The following is a 21,808-nucleotide window of genomic DNA, read 5'->3' as shown; positions in this document are numbered from 1 at the left end:
ACAAAAAATAATAAAACATGTAAATACCTATTTGTTGTTGTGTTGCCTAGGTGCATCACCTTATTCGTCCAGGCTGTGATAAACTTCTCCTTGTGTGGGACCATCCATGTCTCACAAACGTAGTCAATGAACATTGGCCACGGGGAACACGCTACTTGAAACCTTTGAAGGTGCTTAGGGAACTCCTGTTCCGAAGGATAATCTACCAGGTTACCCCAGCTATCCATTATGTAGTCCCCGGCATTCTTCTAACCAATTAGCGATTTGCACTTTGCCTTCACATTCTTGTCTATGTGAAACCTGCACAACAAATTCATACACTCCGGAAACACAACTTTCACAGCATTCATCAGGGCTAGGTCTCTGTCTATGACAATAACAACATGAAGGCGATCATTTCTTAAAAAAAGGCCTTGAAACCATTCCAATGCCCATACAAGATTGTTCACGCGCTCACCCTCCAGATATGCAAACCCAGCAGAGAAAGTCATCCCGGTTGGTGTCACCCCTACAAAGTCAAGCAATGGGAGCCTGTACCTATTTGTTTTGTAGGTACTGTCTATCAAAAAAACAAGATGACATGTGTTACATAACTTAACTGCATCTGGGTGACACCAAAACAAATCACACACCACATCTTGATCCCTCAATCTATGCCAATGAATGTATTGGTCACGTTCAAGGAGCCTCATTAGGTGTTGCATTTCAGTGTCATCTCCTCTGATTGAAGAACGATATACACTTCTTGCATTGTAGATTTGTTTGATTGTGGTGCAACTGTTGGCGTTGTGCTCCTTCAATGTTAGTAGGATATTTCTTGGTTTTACATTCGACTTCGTCATATCAGCAATGATATTCTTCTCATCATCTGTCAATCTCCCAGCATATGGATGTCCAACTAAGGTCTTCACCAATTCATGGTTGTGAATCCCACATATCAGCTTCACCGTCCAACCTTCACCTCCATGCACTGGTTTTCCATGAATCTTAAAGGGACAACCACATTTTCTAGTGCTTGTGTCTCTTCTAACAAATTCTTTCTTCCTACACTTGTACTTACCGCTCCTTTCACACCCAATTAACACAAATGAAGTTCTTCCTCTGCTACTAGTATATGTATCAGACCTCATAATTAATGCAACAAAACTGTTTTCATGGGCAACCGTTCGAGCCCACTGCAAAACATCTTCTCGGGTTGCAAAGACCTAGGACACAACCACGACATATTAATTTTTACACAGATCATACATTAGACCAAACAACTAAAACTGATCGACATGATTACCTGAGAAGTATTAAAAGCGTCTGAACAATCAACATGTCCTTCATTCACACCACAATCTTGTTCATCTTGAAAATCCATATCAACTTCTTCGGACATCGTATTGTAATATGTCCATTGATCTTCGTCCATCATAATTCAAACTATAACTATCACCTAATTCAACATTCAACTAAATAATTTGAACAATACAGCAACCCAAAAAAATTTACAAACTATGAATATCGAACTAATTCAACATTTGACAACCTCACACAAATATCTAATCTACATATACATCAATATTTTAACAACCAAATTCAACTTTTAATTACATAATTTCAAAATTATAACCTACAAAGTTCATTTAACCAAAAAATACTTCAACCTAGACAAAAAAATCAACACTTCAACCAAGAAATATTATTTTATGTTTCACATAAATTACAAATACAATTAACCAAAATAACATTCAAAATAATCATAAAAGTAAAAATCATAAAACAAATTAATCCACGGAAGAACCTGTCTTCCACTGTGGACATTAAAACTGCGGAAGACAACTTCTTCCGTGGAATCTCACGGAAGACATCTTCCGCGAGACTCCACGGAAGAAGTTGTCTTCCGCAGTTGTAATGTCAACAGTGGAAGAAATCTTCTTCCGTGGGATCTCGCGGAAGACATCTTCCGAATTAATCCACGGAAGAACCTGTCTTCCACTGTGGACATTAAAACTGCGGAAGACAGCTTCTTCCATGGAGTCTCATGGAAGATGCAAATTGTTCTTGGCTGCATGGATCTAGACCTTGCATTAAGGATTAAGAAACCCCCTTCTCCTACGGATTTCAGTACCTCTGAACAAAGGAAACTTCATGAGAAGTGGGATCACTCAAATCACATGAGTCTTATGATCATTAAGCGCGACATTTTTGAGGTCTTTAGGGGCACTGCTTCAGATGATATAACCAGTGCCAAAGAATTCCTTGCTAAAATTGAAAAGCGCTTTGCAAAAAGCGATAAAGCGAAAACAAGTACTCTTCTTCATAACTTAATTTCCATGAAGTATCAAGGCAAAGGAAATGTTAGGGAATACATTATGGGAATTTCATTTATTGCTTCAAAATTAAGGGCACTAAAGCTTGAGCTATCAGAAGACTTGCTTATTCATTTAGTGCTATTTTCTCTACCTTTGTAGTTTAGTCAGTTTAAGATCTCTTATAACTGTCACAAAGAGAAATGGTCTCTTAATGAGCTCATTTCATACTGTGTGCAAGAAGAGGAAAGGCTGAAGCAAGAAAGGACGGAAAGTGCTCATGTTGTAAGTACCTCTAAAGACAAGCAAAAGAAAAAGAACTTGGGAGCTCAACAATGAAGCTGCTAAGGGTCCAGCACAAAAGAAACAAAATCAAGGTGACAATTGTTTCTGTTGCAGTAAGCCTGGACATGTAACGAAGAAATGTACCAAATATCATGCTTGGTGTGCAAAGAAAGGTATGTTTCTTACTTTACTTTGGTCTGTTCTGAGGTCAATTTAGCTTCAGTACCTAGAAACACTTCGTGGTTAGATTCTAGTGTCACTACAAACATCAGTGTTTCAATGCAAGGTTGTCTAAGCTACCGAAAGTCAATTGATTCTGAAAGACGGATCTATGTTGGAGATGGTAAATCAGTGGAAGGGGAAGCTATAGGACATTTTAGATTATTATTATGTACTAGATTTTTTTTATTTGAAAGACACTTTTGTTGTATCGTCATTTAGACGGAATTTGGTTTCAATTTCATATTTGGACAAATTGGGTTATTTGTGTTCATTTGGAAACAATGTGTTTAGGTTGTCTTTTAATTCAGATATTGTTGGAATTGGTTCACTCTTGGCTTATGATAATCTATATTTACTTGATATTGTAGCTTCCTATGGTGAATCCATTAATGCGGAATTGTGTTGTACTAAGTGTAGAATTGATAATACAAACTCAGGAGCATTATGGCTAAAGCGCTTAAGTCACATTTCTAAGAACAAAATTGAACGACTTGTGTCAAACAGAATTTTGGATTCCATTGATTTCATAAGCTTTGATGTTTGTGTTGAATGCATTAAAGATAAACAGACATTTATAGGCTATTTCATACACCTTCATGGAATGGTCAACAATATTTTATATCATTCATAGACGATTACTCTAGATATGCATACTTGTTTCTTATACATGAAAAGTCACAACCTTTGGATGTGTTCAAAACATTTAAAGTTGAAGTTGAAAATCAACTTAACAAAAGAATCAAGAGTGTCAGATCTGATCGTGGTAGTGAATACTATGGCAGATATGACGGTTTAGGTGAACAACATCAGGGGCTTTTTGCCAGGTACCTAGAGGAATGTGGAATTGTTCTACAGTACACCATGCCAAGGTCACCTAGCATGAATGGTGTTTCTAAAAGATGAAACAGAACTCTTAAGGATATGGTAAAAAGCATGATTTGTCATTCTAACTTACCAGAGTCACTCTGGGCAGAGGCACTAAAGATTGCAGCTTACATTCTAAATAGAGTGCCAACCAAGGTAGCTGCCAAAACACACATTTTCATGTATGGGGATGTCCAGCTGAGGCCAGACCTTATAAGTCAAATGAAAGGAAATTGGACTCCCGAACAGTGAGTAGCTACTTTATTGGTTATTCTGAAAGACCCATGGGCTATAAATTTTATGATCCCTAATTAAAGACAATTTTTGAGATGGGAACTGCCACATTCTTTGAGGATATTGAGTTTGGGGGAAAGAATAAGGTTAGAGACTTTGTCTTAGAGGAAGAATCAGTAACAATTCCAGAACCGATTCATACAATTGCTTTTGATAAAGCAAATTCAAAACCTCTACAAGATATTGTTATTGAATCTTCCACTCAAGATAACTTGGTCGTTCATGAAGAACAAACTCAAGATCCTCACGAACCTATGCTTTATGAGCCAGTACCTTTGTGGAGATCTACAAGAGAATGGAGAAGTGATATTCCAAATAATTATATGGTATTTCTTTAAGAACATGAGGAAAATAATGGTATAATGGAAGATGACCTAGTCAACTTCCATCAAGTCATGCAAGATTCCAACTCAGAAAAGTGGATTGAAGCAATGAATGAGGAGTATAAGTCAATGCAAGATAACAAGGTTTGGTAACTTGTCCCATTACTAGAAAGTGTGAAACCCATTGGTTTCAAATGGATATTTAAGACCAAGCGGGATTCCAAAGGTAATGTGGAGAGGTATAAGGCTCGTCTTGTGGCGAAGGGCTATACCCAAAAGGAAGGGATTGACTTTAAAAAGACTTTCTCTCCAATTTAATCAAAAGACTCTTTTAGGAAAATCATGGCTCTTGTTGCACATTATGATTTGGAGCTTCATCAAATGGATGTCAAGACGGCATTTCTCAGTGGCAACATTGATGAGACAATTTATATGGTGCAACCAGAAAAATTTGTGTTAGGAGACCCAAAGAATATGGTTTGCAAACTGACAAAATCCATTTATAGGCTAAAACAGGCATCTCGTCAATGGTACCACAAATTTCATCAAGTAATTCTCTCATTTGGTTTTGAGATGAATCTTGTTGATGATTGTGTGTATCACAAATTCAATGGGAGCAAGTACATTTTCCTGGTCTTATATGTTGATGACATACTACTTGTCACTAATGATATAGGTATGTTGCACGAAACCAAGAGATTTCTATCAAGAAACTTTGAAATGAAAGATCTTGGTGATGCCTCCTTTGTATTAGGAATTCAAATACATCGAGATCGATCTCAGAGTATTCTAGGATTATCACAAAGGAGCTATATATATCGAAAAGGTACTTAAAAGGTTTGGCATGCAAGAATGTAAATTCAGGGATACTCCAGTTGCTAAGGGAGACAAGTTCAGTCTCAAACAATGCCCAAAAGGAAATTTGGAAATTCAAGAAATGCAGAAGATTCCCTATGCATCAGCTATAGGGAGTTTGATGTATGCCCAAGCATGTACGCGTACGGATATAGCATACATAGTTGGGGTATTAGGCAGATATTTAAGCAATCCAGGAATGGATCATTGGAAAGAAGCCAATAGAGTTATGAGGTATTTGAAGAGAATAAAGTATTATATTCTCACATACATGAGGTCAGGTCAGTTGGAGATCACTTGGTATTCTTGTAACGACCCGCCTCGTCGCTACGATATCACCACTCTAATAACTGGAAAATTAAATTCTTTTTCTTTCTTTTATGAAAACTCCATTATTTTTGCTTATGAAAATCATAGTAAATTTGAATTTCACAATTATATATACATATATATATGTCCCCAAACACGCACCAATGTTTAATCGAATACATGAATATTAATACAGTAGTTCAGTACACATCATACACATAATGAAGATTAAACCAATTCGTAGATATAATTAAATCTGTGATTTACATCCTTAATCCAACAAAAGAAATCATGAACCACTATGTAGGAGATGATTAACAAAACACAACTCTCTCCCCAAAATAGCACCAACGTCATCACGTCAGCTTGGCGGCTCCTTCACAGAATCTCATCCCTACACCCTACTGCTGTCATTCTGCTCCCACGAACAAGGTTCGCGATCATCACAGGTATCAACCACACAATGTTAGATCAAGTGGCCTCGGAATAATTAGGAAGGGGGGTTGAATTAATTATTAACGAACCTTTACTAATAAAAAATATATCCTTCTTAATGTTACCAAAAGTAAAAGCAATGATTAAAGTGCACAGCGGAAATTAAAAGAGTAGGGAAGAAGACAAACACACAAGAGTTTTATACTGGTTCGGCAACAACCCGTGCCTACATCCAGTCCCCAAGCAACCTGCGGTCCTTGAGATTTCTTTTCAACCTTGTAAAATCCTTTACAAGCAAAGATCCACAAGGGATGTACCCTCCCTTGTTCTCTTTGAACAACCTAGTGGATGTACCCTCCACTAGAACTGATCCCCAAGAGATGTACCCTCTCTTGTTCTCAGTCACAACAACCCAAGTAGATGTACCCTCTACTTGTACCACAAAGGATGTACCCTCCAATGTGTTAAGACAAAGTTCTCAGGCAGTTAGTCCTTTGAAACTTTGTGAATGGGGAAACAAAAGAATTATTAGGCGGTTAATCCTTTGAAATCTTTTGTTTATGGGAAAGGGAAGAATCAAAAGAATTCTCGGACTGTGTCGTTTTGAATTCTTTGACAAGGGAGAAGGGAGACACAAAAGAATTCAGGCGGTTAGTCCTTCGTTCTTTTGGAAACGGGAGAAGAGAGACACAAAAAGAATTCAGGCGGTTAGTCCTTGGCAAATTCTTTTTGGCAAAGGGAGAAGGGAATGAAAAAGATGAATAGCACAATTTTTTGAACAAAGAACTTTTCTTGGAAGAGAAAGTTTTGAACAAAAACTTTTAGAAAGATGAAGAGAAGATGAAACCAGAAAGTTCTGAAAGAAATGAAAGAAGATGTTGAAAGATAGATTGAAAGATAGAATGATTGAAAGAGATGATGGATATAAGAATGAGATGATTAAAATGTTTCATGCCAAGGTCACATATTTATAGTTTCTTGATGACTCAAGTCAAAACTTGTAACTCTTGGCAATTCCTTTAAAACTAATTACTTAAAAAGTTATGACTTTTGAAAGAATCTTTAGAAACAAGTCACTTGAAGAAATGTGACTTTTGGAAATGAATTTTTCGAAAATAGTCACTGGTAATCGATTACCATAAAGGTGTAATCGATTACACATCAACAAATGTGACTCTTCATTTGAATTTTGAAAATCTTAACGTTTTAAAACACTGGTAATCGATTACTACAATCTGGTAATCGATTACCAGAGAGTAAAACTCTTTGGTAATGATTTTGTAAAAAACTTCTTGTGCTACTCAATGTTTTGAAAAACTTTTTAATACTTATCTTGATTAAGTCTTCTCTTGATTCTTGAATCTTTGAGTCTTGAATCTTGATCTTGATTATTCTTGAATCTTGAATCTTCTTGATGAAACTTTCTCTTGAATATTTCTCTTGATTCTTGAATTGGTCTTGACTCAATCTTGAAATCATTCTCTTGGAATTTTTGTCATCATCTTTGTTATCATCAAAACACCTTGAATCAATCTTAATTCATCATCATGAATCAATCTTGATTCATCATCATGAAGCAATGAAGTTTGCTTCTACACACGATACAAAATTGCAAGGGTGATTTCATTATAAAAAGAATCAATGTTAAATCCAAATAATCACAATTAGCAAGAAAACATAAGCAAACATGAGCTTACGCAACATTCACTATCCAACACTCACATCCAACAATTTTTCATTGTCCACATTCAATAATTACTCATCATCCATATTCAACAATTACTCATCATCCATATTCAACAATTACTCATCATCCATCCATGGATCCAATCAAGACTGAACAGAATGATACATGCACCTGAATCAACCCTCAGAAGCAATGTGTTACGTACCAACAACCAAATCCCAGGAAATAGCCTAAGCGTGTCCACACGACACTCTCACTTAGGAAACCATGCAGAGTTCGTCGAGACCACCCAGTTGTGCACATAACTGCCCCCCATAGGTCATCAGCCTGGGGCCAAAAGGAGTTCCCTACCAGGTGATAAGCCCTCTCAGTACAAAGTACACTCTGCCATAGTTATTCTATTTCCTATGTCGTATGATCTATGAACATGGACAAAAGCAGTGCCAAAGACCATGGACCAATTAAAGCGCCTAAGCATCCCCTCATAATTACTTAGATTTTTTAACCACCCTTGTCACATATGTTTGGGCCATCCGACAAGGTCGGTGCACTTACCCCCATGAACATACACTACATACGATGTATGAATGTGGCCCAAAGCAAGTGCCAAAGACCATGGAAGATCAGTGCACTTTGCCCCCCACAAACATTTGGGGAACTCAAACTAGTTAGGAGAAGGCTTAGAAGTCAAGATTACCTCACAGAAACTAAGAAATGAAGGATTGAAGGATTTCCTCCATTGAATCTTCGAGGAGGATTCTGAAGATTCCGTTCCGATTAAAGTGTTCATCTTGGTGTGGGGGTTCAACGGCAAGTAATGGCAGCTCACGGCGGCCACCGGTGATCTTGGGTGACGGAAAATAAGGTTTTAGGGTTTGGGAGACGTTTTTGGGAGAAGAGGAGAGTGAAAATCGTGTTTTTCATGCTAAGGACGTACTTATAACCTGCAACTTTTGATTAGAAGGCCTTCTGGGCGCTTAGCGCACTTCCTCTCGGTTGGAAATAGGCTTAGCGCAGCTTTGGGCCGCTCAGCGCAATTCCCCTCAGTTGGAATTGCGCTTAGTGCGCCTTTCTCACTTAGCGGGTGATGTGCCATCATTTTCTTCTATTTTCTAAACCCTTTTTGCACCATTTTAATTACTGATTGGTCTTAATTGTCAATTAATTAGGCAGTTTTATTATTTGGGCTCATTTAGCTAATTTGATGTTTTTAATATAATTTTAGGAATTAATGAAACATTGGGCTTAATCTGGATTTTGGTTGTGGACTTGAAGAGGGAAAATAAAGCAGCGCTTACCTTAGTTAAATTCTAATTAGGAAATTTCGCAATTTTATTTTATGTGTTTTAGTGTTTATTTCGTTTTGGGCCAGAGTATTGTAATAGGGCCCAGTGACTTTGAGTGACTCTTTTTAAATAGCAGCCATGGGATTCGTGAGAAGGCATTCTGTTATGCCATTCATTATTCAGAGCTTTGTTTAGGGTTTTAAGTTCTTTCTGTTCTAATGCTACTGTTTTCGTTCTTAATGCAATTTTCGATTTCCTGCTTCTAATTACAATTTCGTTCTTGTTTCTTCTTCTACTTTCATTTACGTTTCTGTTTTCATTTTCGTTTCTGTCTCATTTACGTTTCTACTTCATGTTTCATTTACGTTTTCTGTTTGAATCTATGGAAGGCTAAATATTCTGATGTTGTTTCCTTCTAAGGACGAAGCCCAACTCTCTTTGAGGTTTCGTTTATAATGTGGTTCCCTGGCAGTTTTCCCTTCACCAGTTAACCCAAATTCGTGAACATTAATCAGTGCACGCTTCGTGTTCGATTAATTTCCTCTGAGCCTAACTTGTGTTCATGCTTAATGGACGAAGGGCTAACTGGTGTATGTGGTGCCTAATCACGTATTGACAACCCTAGGTTGATTTTTGCTTAGTAAATTGAAATAGGGTTGGATTAAGTGGTTAACTGATAGGGACGAATTCTCCATAACCCAGGATAAGAGAATGGCTTCTAAATCAGAGGAAACAACCCATTTTTAATATCATTAAGTTTGTATTCCAGTTTACTTGTTCTGCTCCTTAAATCAGAAAACAAACAACCCCCCCCCCCCAATCGTTACTGTTACTACAAGTATATTATGAACAATTGGTTTATCATTGCTCGTTGGGAAACGACCTAGGATCACTTCCTAGTTACTGCATTTTCATGTTTATTTGATTCGGGTACGGCCTCGATCAAATTTGGCGCCGTTGCCGGGGAGCAGTGTCCAAAGGTTCATAATAGCTAGCTAGTGTTGTGTGTTTAATTCCTTCGTGTTTTATGTTTAATTGTTAGTATTGTGTTAGTATGTGTGTTAGTGTTGTTTAGTGTCCTGGTATTTTGTTTAGTGTGTGTTCTGTTTCAGTTTTCCTATTAAGCGCTTCCCCTATTTCAGTTTTGGGTGTTTTGCTGTGAATAGTGTTTTGCGACGGACTTAGCGACCACTTTTGCTTGCGGCAAAACAAAGTAGTAGTAGAAATCAAGTAGAGACGGATTTTAGCGACCACCCATGCTGAATTATTTGAGATTTTTTGTTTTAGTAGCTAGAGTTGTTATTGTTGGCTGAATTTTTTTGTGGTAACTTCTTTTAATCTATATTTTGTGGGAAAAATATCTAGAGCCTTTAGTTTGGTCAGATTTGAAAGTTCCAAAAAAGTAGCAAATTTTGTGTTTGTCGAAACTTCAAATGGCCATAAATTTTGCTCCGGTTATCAGAATCGCAATTATTATATATGTATTTGGGGTAGAAAAAAATTTCCTACGCCATGGCAGCCGCTGAGGTCTCCATCGTCCAAAAATAGTGATTCTGTCAAAAGTTTTTTATTTTTCAAGTTTTATTCACTTATTTTTCTTAACCTACCATTTTTAGCTTCCATAGTTAGACTTTGAATTTTTGCCTGAAATTTTTTGTGCTATCTTCTCATCATTTTATAAGGTTGCTCACAAAATTTCAATTCATTTGGATATCATTTGAGGGTAGCTGTAGTTCAAACCTGCACCTTTATTTACATGACAAAGCAACTAGTTGTGCATGCTGAATGTAGTGTATGACTAGAGGCAATCCATCTGACTTACAACCCTTTGATCTTGAGATAGATAGGACATTTCATAGATTAGTTAGGCATCATTTTATACCTTTTGATCATCCTGAGCATTCCATTACTGGTGAATCTGTGCATTCTGTTATTGGTGATTTTGAACATCCTGATTTTGCGCATTACAATTTTGAGCATTCTGATTCTGAGCATTCTGATTTTGAACATTCTGAGAACATGGCACAACCTCCACCCCATGAGAGGACTCTAAGGGAAACGGCTGCACCTGATTTCACCTAGGAAAGCTTGTGCATCCAATACCCTGATGAGGATGTCCCATATGTTCTTAAAACTGGACTGATTCATTTGCTTCCAAAGTTTCATGGCCTTGCAGGTGAAGACCCGCACAAACATTTGAAGGAATTTCATATTGTCTACTCCACCATGAAACCCCCAGATGTCCAAGAGGATCATATATTTCTGAAGGCTTTTCCTCATTCTTTAGAAGGAGTGGCAAAGGACTAATTGTATTACCTTGCTCCAAGGTCCATCACGAGCTGGGATGACTTGAAGAGAGTATTCTTAGAAAAAAATTTCCCTGCTTCCAAGACCATAGCCATCAGGAAGGATATCTCAGGTATTAGACAACTCAGTGGAGAGATCCTGTATGAATACTGGGAGAGATTTAAAAAACTATGTGTCAGTTTCCCTCACCATCAGATTTCAGAGCAGTTGCTTCTCCAATATTTTTATGAAGGACTCAGTAATATGGAGAGAAGTATGATAGATGCTGCCAGTGGTGGAGCCCTTGGAGACATGACTCCTGCTGAAGCCAGAAATTTAATTGAGAAGATGGCTTCCAACTCCCAGCAGTTTAGCGCCAGAAATGATGTTATAGTCATTAGAGGAGTGCATGAGGTAGCTACAAACTCAGCTGCATCATCTGAAACTAAGAAGCTTGAAGGCAAACTGGATGCATTGGTTAACTTGGTAACCCAGCTAGCCTTAAACCAGAAATCTGTACCTGTTGCAAGGGTCTGTGGTTTGTGCTCCTATGCTGACCATCATACAGACCTTTGCCCTTCCATGCAGCAACCTGGAGCAATTGAGCAGCCCGAAGCTTATGCTGCTAATATTTACAAAGGACCTTCTCAACCTCAGCAGCAAAATCAACCACAGCAGAACAATTATGACCTCTCCAACAACAGATACAACCCTGGATGGAGGAATCACCCTAATCTCAGATGGTCTAGCCCTCAACAACAACAACAACAACAGCCTGCTCCTTCCTTCCAAAATGTTGCTGGCCCAAGCAGACCATACATTCCTCCACCAATCCAACAACAGCAACAGCCCCAGAAACAGCCAACAGTTGAGGCCCCTCCACAACCTTCCCTCGAAGAACTTGTGAGGCAAATGACTATGCAGAACATGCAGTTTCAACAAGAGACCAGAGCCTCCATTCAAAGCTTAACCAATCAGATGGGACAATTGACTACACAATTGAATCAACAACAGTCCCAGAATTCTGACAAGCTGTCTTCCCAAGCTGTCCAAAATCCCAAAAATGTCAGTGCCATTTCATTGAGGTCGGGAAAGCAGTGTCAAGGACCTCAACCCATAACACCTTCCTCATCTGCAAATGAACCTGCCAAACTTCACTCTACTCCAGAAAAAGGTAACGACAAAAATTTACCTAACAATTTCTGTGCAGGTGAATCTTCCATTGGTAATTCTGATTTGCAGAAGCAACACATTCCTCCTCTTCCATTCCCTCCAAGAGCAGTTTCTAACAAAAAAATGGAAGAGGCAGAGAAAGAAATCTTGGAAACATTCAGAAAAGTAGAGGTAAACATACCTCTGCTGGATGCAATAAAGCAAATTCGAAGATATGCCAAATTCTTGAAGGATCTGTGCACTAATAAGAGGAAGCTTAAAGGAAGTGAACGAATTAGCATGGGCAGAAATGTCTCCGCACTGATTGGTAAATATGTTCCCCAAATTCCTGAAAAATGTAAAGATCCAGGTACATCCAGCATACCTTGTATTATAGGGAATAGTAAGTTTGAAAATGCCATGCTAGATTTAGGAGCTTCTGTTAGTGTTATGCCTCTGTCTATTTTTAATTCTCTATCTCTAGGTCCCTTGCAGTCAACTGATGTGGTAATTCATTTAGCTAATAGAAGTGTTGCCTACCCTGTTGGTTTCATAGAAGATGTCTTAGTTAGAGTTGGTGAACTGATTTTCCCTGTTGATTTTTATATTTTGAATATGGAAGATGGATTTTCTCAAGGATCAGTTCCCATCATTCTAGGCAGACCCTTGATGAAAACTGCTAGAACTAAGATAGATGTTTATGCAGGCACACTATCCATGGATTTTGGTGATATAACTGTTCATTTTAATATTCTGGATGCTATGAAATACCCATCTGAAGATCTTTCTGTATTTCATGCTGAAATAATTGACCATGTTGTTGATGAATACATGACTGATCTTTGAGTCTGAAATTGTACTTGATCATATGTCTGAAATTTGATGCTGAAAGTGAATCTGAAAGTGATATTGATTGCATGTCTGGTGGTGTGTTTTACCTCTTGAGATTGATTTTATAGAGTCAGATAGGACTAACCATGTTTCAGGAAGTACACATACCTCTGACTTTCTTTATGAGGTACAGGTTGAGAAACCATCTCCTTCTACCACTACCCAGCCAACCACACCAAAATTGAAGCCTCTGCCATCAAATTTAAAATATGCTTACTTGGATGATAGCAAAAGTTTTCCAGTGATTATATCTGCCTCCCTTACTGATGAGCAAGAGGAGAAATTGTTGTCTGTTCTCAAGAAGCATAAGAAGGCTATAGGCTGGACCCTGGCGGACATTCCTGGTATTAGCCCATCCACATGTATGCATCGAATAAATTTAGAGGATGGAGCTAAACCAGTAAGACAGCCACAGAGAAGACTCAACCCGGTGATTCTTGATGTAGTGAAGAAGAAGATAACCAAGCTTTTGCAAGCTGGGTTATAACCTGCAACTTTTGATTAGAAGGCCTTCTGGGCGCTTAGCGCACTTCCTCTCGGTTGGAAATAGGCTTAGCGCAGCTTTGGGCCGCTCAGCGCAATTCCCCTCAATTGGAATTGCGCTTAGTGCGCCTTTCTCACTTAGCGGGTGATGTGCCACCATTTTCTTCTATTTTCTAAACCCTTTTTGCACCATTTTAATTACTGATTGGTCTTAATTGTCAATTAATTAGGCAGTTTTATTATTTGGGCTCATTTAGCTAATTTGATGTTTTTAATCTAATTTCAGGAATTAATGAAACATTGGGCTTAATCTGGATTTTGGTTGTGGACTTTAAGAGGGAAAATAAAGCAGCACTTACCTTAGTTAAATTCTAATTAGGAAATTTCGCAATTTTATTTTATGTGGTTTAGTGTTTATTTCGTTTTGGGCCAGAGTATTGTAATAGGGCCCAGTGACTTTGAGTGACTCTTTTTAAATAGCAGCCTTGGGATTCGTGAGAGGGCATTCTGTTATGCCATTCATTATTCAGAGCTTTGTTTAGGGTTTTAAGTTCTTTCTGTTCTAATGCTACTGTTTTCGTTCTTAATGCAATTTTCGATTTCCTGCTTCTAATTACAATTTCGTTCTTGTTTCTTCTTCTACTTTCATTTACGTTTCTGTTTTCATTTTCGTTTCTGTCTCATTTACGTTTCTACTTCATGTTTCATTTACGTTTTCTGTTTGAATCTATGGAAGGCTAAATATTCTGGTGTTGTTTCCTTCTGAGGATGAAGCCCAACTCTCTTTGAGGTTTCGTTTATAATGTGGTTCCCTGGCAGTTTTCCCTTCACCAGTTAACCCAAATTCGTGAACATTAATCAGTGCACGCTTCGTGTTCGATTAATTGCCTCTGAGCCTAACTTGCGTTCATGCTTAATGGACGAAGGGCTAACTGGTGTATGTGGTGCCTAATCACGTATTGACAACCCTAGGTTGATTTTTGCTTAGTAAATTGAAATAGGGTTGGATTAAGTGGTTAACTGATAGGGACGATTCTCCATAACCCAGGATAAGAGAATGGCTTCTAAATCAGAGGAAACAACCCATTTTTAATATCATTAAGTTCGTATTCCAGTTTTCTTGTTCTGCTCCTTAAATCACAAAACAAACAAACCCCCCCCCCCCAATCGTTACTGTTACTGCAAGTATATTATGAACAATTGGTTTATCATTGCTCGTTGGGAAACGACCTAGGATCACTTCCTAGTTACTGCATTTTCATGTTTAGTTGATTCGGGTACGGCCTCGATCAGCGGGAGACCAAAAGTTATTGTTTTCAAGATCCCAACAGTCAGACTGTAGAAAGATATCTTAGGGATACCCAGACAAAATTTGAAGATGATCCAACGGTTAACGGATCCAGTATCGCGATTTCATTGAACTAGGTTTTGGTAAAATCTAAAATCTCATACTTTCAACTTAGCTCAACAAAACTCCACATAATTCAACATCTATATCAAGAAATTCACACATGACTAGTTCAAGGCATACTTCAACTCATTCAAGTCTATCATGTATTCAAATAACACAACAAAATAATCAAACATCAAATATAATTACTAATAATATATATATATATATATATATATATATATATATATATATATATATATCAGGGTGTTACAATTCTGACTCGAATTTTGCAAGATGCATAGATAGTTTGAGATCCACTTCAGGTTACATTTTCATGTTAGCTGGTGGTGTGGTTTCTTGGCACCGTGCCAAGCAAACCCTTACTACTTCATCCACTATGGCAACAGAACTTGTCGCATGCTATGAGGCATCAAATCATGGAATGTGGCTGAGAAATTTTGTCACGGAGCTACAAATTATAGAAGGAATTGAAAGACCACTTAAGTTATATCGTGACAATAAATTAGTTGTATTGTATTTTAACAACAATAGGGGCTCGACCAAGTCGAAGCATATTGACATCAAGTTCCTAGTTGTTAAGGAAATGGTACAGAGTGGACAAATTTCCATGGAACACTTAGGGACAAATTCCATGATAGCAGATCCTTTTACTAAGGGACTTCCACCCAAGGTCTTTCATGAGCATGTTGCTCACATAGGTGTTTTACAGTTCGAGGAATCTTTGGTTTAGTGGGAGTTAGTCACTTTTATGTATTTTATGTTCTATGTTAGATTTTATGTATGCATACATTAACTTTTGGATACATTTGGTTATATATATGTTTTATTATTCATTTATTACACTTTGTACATTAAGGTTATTAAATGATCTCATTGAGGTAAAGTATGACCAGTTGAAAATTGACTGTACAGGCCACCTTCACGTAATTTTTATGCTACACATTTCATGATGAGTCTATGTCATTTGATTCTATTAGCATTAGTGATCATTGATGGGTTTAGTTGTGATTGATACAATGAAAATTGCTTTGGTTCTACGTGCGGATGTAATCAATGGACAAGATTTTTGGAATATGCTCAAGACATGTAATGGCAAATTTTGAGCTCATAAAGTCTAACACATTCACATAAGGATTGTAAGGATATATATATATATATATATCACATAATTGAATGAGTTAGGGCCATCATTTTATTTGCCAAAATATTAAAGTGGTCTAATCAATATAAAATTATGATTAAGAGCATATATGTCATGAAAGACTAATGATATAGATACCATTAGTGATATTATAATTCGATGAGGGACCAAATTATAATTATCAAATTTGGGGTAACTAATGGCAGTTACCAACACAAGAAAGGTTATGGTCCCCCATTTGTAGAGAGAAGCAACAAAACGTACAGTTTTTGCTTTCTTTTTCTCTTTATCCCCCATCAGAAGAGAAAATTCAGAGAAGAAAATAAAGCTCTCTACATCTGGAAGATCATAAAATCAATCTTGATCATCATCAACCTTTCATCATTCCATTATGGCTAATCCAGGTACGCTTCCGCATTTAGTTTTCATCATGATTTTGCGTATGGGAACACAATGGGATTTCATTCATCTTTATGCAATAATTTCTCTCTACATGAATAGAAAGCATGTGGTTAGGATTGATGGTTGTATGTTAGAATCAAATTAGGTTGATTGATTGAATCCCTACATTATGATCTATCTCTAAGCAAATAAGAAATACATAAGAAACTTGATTTTGTTGTGAATTAAGAAATGCGATTTATCTCTCAATTTTTTTTACAATAATAATAATAATAATGTTCAGGATACACTTTCTTATCATTCATTCAATCGAACGTAGGGTCGTTTTCCCCTCGACTAGAGTAGTTAGTTGAAAACTTATCTCAGGATTGCACCAAAGGAATTGAGGATTCCCATCCTCTTATTCACAACATATGACTCTTCAATCTCACATATCTAAATTAGAATTCAAATAAAAGATAGTGTAAAGTTTATGTTTGTTGCTACTGGTTCCTATTTATGTATAACAGATCTTATCTTATATGAATCAATTTCTCTATGATTAGTAGAATTCATTCTTCCTATCATCTTTATATAAAACACAATACAACATAATTATATACTAATTAATTTAATGTAATAAATAAACATAATAAATTAAAGTACATGTATGACTCTATATATATATATATATATATATATATATATATATATATATATATATATATATATATATATATATTATATTTTTATCATTATTTTTTAATATAGTTTTTATATATTGATTTAAGTTATTGAAAAAATATTATCTAGTCGAATTTAAATAAAATTGTTATATGCGAGAGGTGAGATTTGTAACAAACCGTATAAAAGAGGTTGAACAAAAGAATACTTACTAATTGTTTTTATAGAAACTACTAATTAAATTAGTTACAAGAACAATGAGAACATACGGTAAATTATGTGTTTTCATTAAAGATAAAAGTAAACCTAAAAAATATTATTTCTATATTATATATTTAATTTTTAATTATTACTATTAGATAATTTTATAATCTTAAATCATATTTTCATATACAACTTATTTGATAAATGATTGAAGATTTAATACAAAGGTTTCGAGGTATGCACTTACAGTAAAAAAGGATTAGTGGAGTTTCACTTAAAGGCAAGTAATTTAGATTATTTTGATGTCTTGAGGGATATTATTGAATTATGTTAATGAGGTGAAAACAATATTATTTTATTTAAATGTGATTGATGGAACATGTCTTCCAAAGTAAAAGAATATAAGGAAGCATAAATAATATGAATTCATTCAACTTATTAACAATAGTTATAAATTGAGGACTAATGAGCGACAAGGGTGACCCTAACATAGATATTAGGAGAGGCTAATGTACTCAAAGCAAGAAATATGTTAGAGTTTCATAAACAATACTAAAAAAATAAAATTAAGAGGAAAGAAAATTATGTACAAAGAAATAATTGATTGGAGAAAGAAAATATTTGTTAATGTGTCTCAAACTTTAAATTGTCAAACCCATAGATGTATTGGTGTTTGTAATTAAGATTGTTCCATTGGTGAATGTAAAATAATTCACGTAAAATATGTTTTTGTTCATCTAAAATATGTGAAATCTGGAATTGGTAAAAAAAATTGTCTCATTTTGAATGCATCTAAAATTTCAACATAGTACTACTCATCCAATATGTTAACTCCAATATTAAACTCAACATGTTCATTCAATATTTTAACATGCACCACCACCAATTTTATTTTTTTTAGAAATTGTTGTACATAAGTCAGTCAAAATTTGTGTTCACCACTGTCTACCATGTAAGTAGATTCACCAAGGAGGTTAAAATACTGATAAATAATAACATGTTAAAATTTTAGAAAGATAAAAATATATATTTTATTCTAATAAATAATGTTAGTTGCCAAATCATTATGGGTCACTAATAAAATTTTGTAAATATATTCATTTATAGGCTTTAAAATATTATTATTCAAATATTTTTTACTAAAAGAAAATAATATAATTATCACTGGAAAACCCGTAAAAAGAAAATAAAATATTTATCTATAAGGTTAGAATATTCTTATCTTCATAATAGATACTATAAAAGGAGAATGAAATATTTTATACAAAACAATAAAATAACACTTAAATATCATTTCCTATTTTAAAATAAAATAATTATCTTTATATTAATATATATATATATATATATATATATATATATATATATTTGTATATGTTAAAAAATTAAATAGAAAAAACTAGGGCATCAAGGCCCCAACCTACAATGTAGGTCCGCCACTGATGAGGCATATGTCTTAGCCCCTCAACCTCATCCATCAAGTGTATCATGTTAAAGACACCAAAAGTCCTAATTAGTTAGTTATTTTGAAAACAAAACCCAGGGACTTGTATGATATGCTAGAGGACGCTATAAATGAGATGTGTGAATAAAATGATAACATTGACTTGATCAACTTCACATCTAATTCATCAGATCATGAACACAAATTCACTACTAAAAATATGATTTTTTATGACGCACCTTCTAAGACGGTTCCTAGAAAACCGTTTTAGAATATTTGGCGGTGACATTTTTGTAAATAACATGAGATGTACTAAGACGGTTTTTTGAAAACCATCTTAGAAGGCTGTCATTCTAAGACGATTTTGTAAAAATCATCTTAGTAGATTTTCGCTATTTTTAATATTTAAATGTAGTGTCTCGCGCTCTCCCATGGAAATACTTATTCTCACTCTCCAAAGATGAAACCCTAGCCCTAAACTTTGAAACCTTCTTTCTCCCTCCCTCCGTCTTCATCGTTTCCACCCTTCTTTCTCTCTCTCGTCTCACTTGAAACTCCGCAACCCAATTTTGTTTTCTTATGACCCAATTCCAATTCCATTCTTTAGGAGATGAATCGAAATGGCTAACAACAACATCAACAAGCAGCTCAAGCCATCTCTAGTGGAATCAGCAGACTTCGTCGCATCTGAGCCCACGCGCCATGTCGTCCTCCTTGACCATCACGAAGCTGGCGTGCGTCTCGTCCATACTCTCCTGGCGTGCGGGGAGGCCGTTTAGTGTGGGATTGCAGGTTCTTAATTTGAGTTTGTACAAGTTGTTTTAAGGTGGGTGCTTTTGCACTACACTTTTTGTTGTTGGTGCTTCAGCCATTGTCTACGTTCTTGAAGGTTAATTCGGCTAGAAATTGTCTAGAAATTGCTACAGAGGGTGGATCTACATCAAAGCCCACTGTTTTCAATGTTTCTTGGAAATTCCCATTGTTTTTTGATTTTGGGGTTTGTTGTTGTGTTGCGGATGAAGCTGTGGTGTGAGATTAGTGAAAAATTTATTTCCTTTTTTTAAAATTTGACGTGAGTTGTTGCCCTAGGATGATTGTGAAAATTTTGCAAGTTAAATTCTTGAATTATATCTTCAAATGTGTTCTTAGTGTTACCCCTCATTTTCCACGTCTTTGGTCTATGTTGGAATCTGAATTGACCTGTTGGTTATGCTTCTTATGCATATAATGAACTAGATTTCTCCTTTTTTTAATCGTTTTTGAATAGAAAATTGAAGTTATTTCTGTTTTCTCTTTGTGGCTGTTGGTTTTTCTAGGTGATATCAATGTCAACTCCTGCTAGGAAAAGGCTCATGAGAGATTTCAAGAGGTTGCAACAAGACCCGCCTGCAAGAATCAGTGGGGCACCTCAGGATAACAACATAATGTTGTGGAATGCTGTCATATTTGGGTGAGTTGAATTGAAATTGGATAAAGAGAAATTGTTCTGCTTACTTGAATAACATAATGCACTTGATAAGATGACCTCACAATTTAATAGTTAGATAAAATCTACTTGGTACAGTCCAAAAGCCGTTAAACATTTCAGACATACAAACAACAAGAGTCTCTCTCCTTCATTCCAATTTTGTGTTGTACATGCTATGTTTCATCATAAAAGCTTCAAGTCTCTAAAGTGGTTTGAAACTTGATTCTGGGAAGGGAGAAAACTAAACTTGTATGGTTGTGATGGTGGAGTAGAATTCTTATTATGTTTGTTAATAATTGAAGTGGTTGTGTACTGTTTCATTAGTGAAGCTTGTGGTTTCTTGGATAAAGCTTTTGAAGAATAAGAGAGAAGCCAATATGAAGCACCTCCAGAGTGAATTGGTCCAGTTGCTTCACTCTGGCCACAGCCATGCTGCAAGAGTCTAGGTAACTTGGTTATTAAAGTTGAGTTTTGACTCTTAATATGTTCTTTTTTCTCAATCTATTATTATCAATTAATGAACTTCTCCTGTTTTGCATTTTGGTTGAACATTTAGTCAAGGAAGAGAAGACGATGGCATCATATGATCTTATTAAGATATACTGTGACCTTATTGCAGCATGCATGCAGATGATTGAATCACAAAGGTATTTTAAATTCACCTAAATATAACTTTAGCACGCGTTTTTAAATCTACTATATGTATTCTTGTGATCTTGTCTATGTTAGAGGGATATGGCGAAATTTATTATCCTGGATTATTATTTATTTTATTTTTTATATCTTTCAATAGTACAACTGAGAAGTTATTGTAGTCATGAATGGGGCTGGATTAGAGACACAGTGTCAATTTTTTTAAAGCTAGAATTTATTTTGATAGAGTTGATTTCAAATCATTATATCCAAATTTTAACTAATAGTATTAGAGTGTGGCATGTTAGAAACTATGTGTTAGAGAGTATATTGCTAATTTTCTATCAATGTTCTTGCATCCAAATTCATTTCAAATATATTGAAACGTGTGTATGGTGCGAAGAATTCATGTGAAATACAATTATTTTAACAACTGTACAATACAGAGTGCAGCCTCTGAAATTGTTCACCAAGTCTTCTAATAACTTCATGTGTATGGCGACACTACTAAAAAATATAGATTTAACATCGCACGATTAACATCGGTTTTTCAAAAAACCGATGTTAAGAAAAGCGCGATGGAATTTTTGTAAATAAGTCGAGTTAGTTAACATCGGTTTTGTCAAAATCGATGTTAACTACTTGATCTTAACATCGGTTATTTAAATAACTGATGTTAACAGAAATCACTTGGCTAACTTTGTCAAAATCGATGTTAACTACTTGATCATAATATAAGAAGGTAATAGAAATCACTTGGCTAGACTTGTTGT

At 35.8% G+C, this 21,808-nt stretch overlaps 1 protein-coding gene and 1 non-coding gene across 2 annotated transcripts; both read right to left on the bottom strand.

Moving 5' to 3' along the window:
• Nucleotides 1-248: 248 nt before the first annotated feature.
• On the bottom strand, nt 249-1,130 carry LOC102662658 (protein FAR1-RELATED SEQUENCE 5-like). The gene has a single exon (XM_006577520.1). The coding sequence runs from the start codon at nt 1,128-1,130 to the stop codon at nt 249-251; it is 882 nt and encodes a 293-aa protein (XP_006577583.1).
• Nucleotides 1,131-11,251: 10,121 nt separating this feature from the next.
• Nucleotides 11,252-11,358, bottom strand: LOC113001281 (small nucleolar RNA R71). Its single transcript, XR_003266600.1, has one exon. It is a non-coding gene; the product is annotated as a small nucleolar RNA R71 (small nucleolar RNA).
• Between the last annotated feature and the right edge of the window lie 10,450 nt (nt 11,359-21,808).

The sequence above is a fragment of the Glycine max genome, chromosome 3 (assembly GCF_000004515.6).
Source record: "Glycine max cultivar Williams 82 chromosome 3, Glycine_max_v4.0, whole genome shotgun sequence".
In the NCBI taxonomy this organism is placed as follows: Eukaryota; Viridiplantae; Streptophyta; class Magnoliopsida; order Fabales; family Fabaceae; genus Glycine; species Glycine max.
The sequence above is the reverse complement of the archived record's forward strand: the minus strand, read 5'-3'. Positions and strand labels throughout refer to the sequence as shown.

Excerpts from the sequence above, each read along its gene's own strand:
- LOC102662658 (XM_006577520.1), bottom strand. The coding sequence starts at position 1,130 with ATGAGGTCTGATACATATACTAGTAGCAGAGGAAGAACTTCATTTGTG.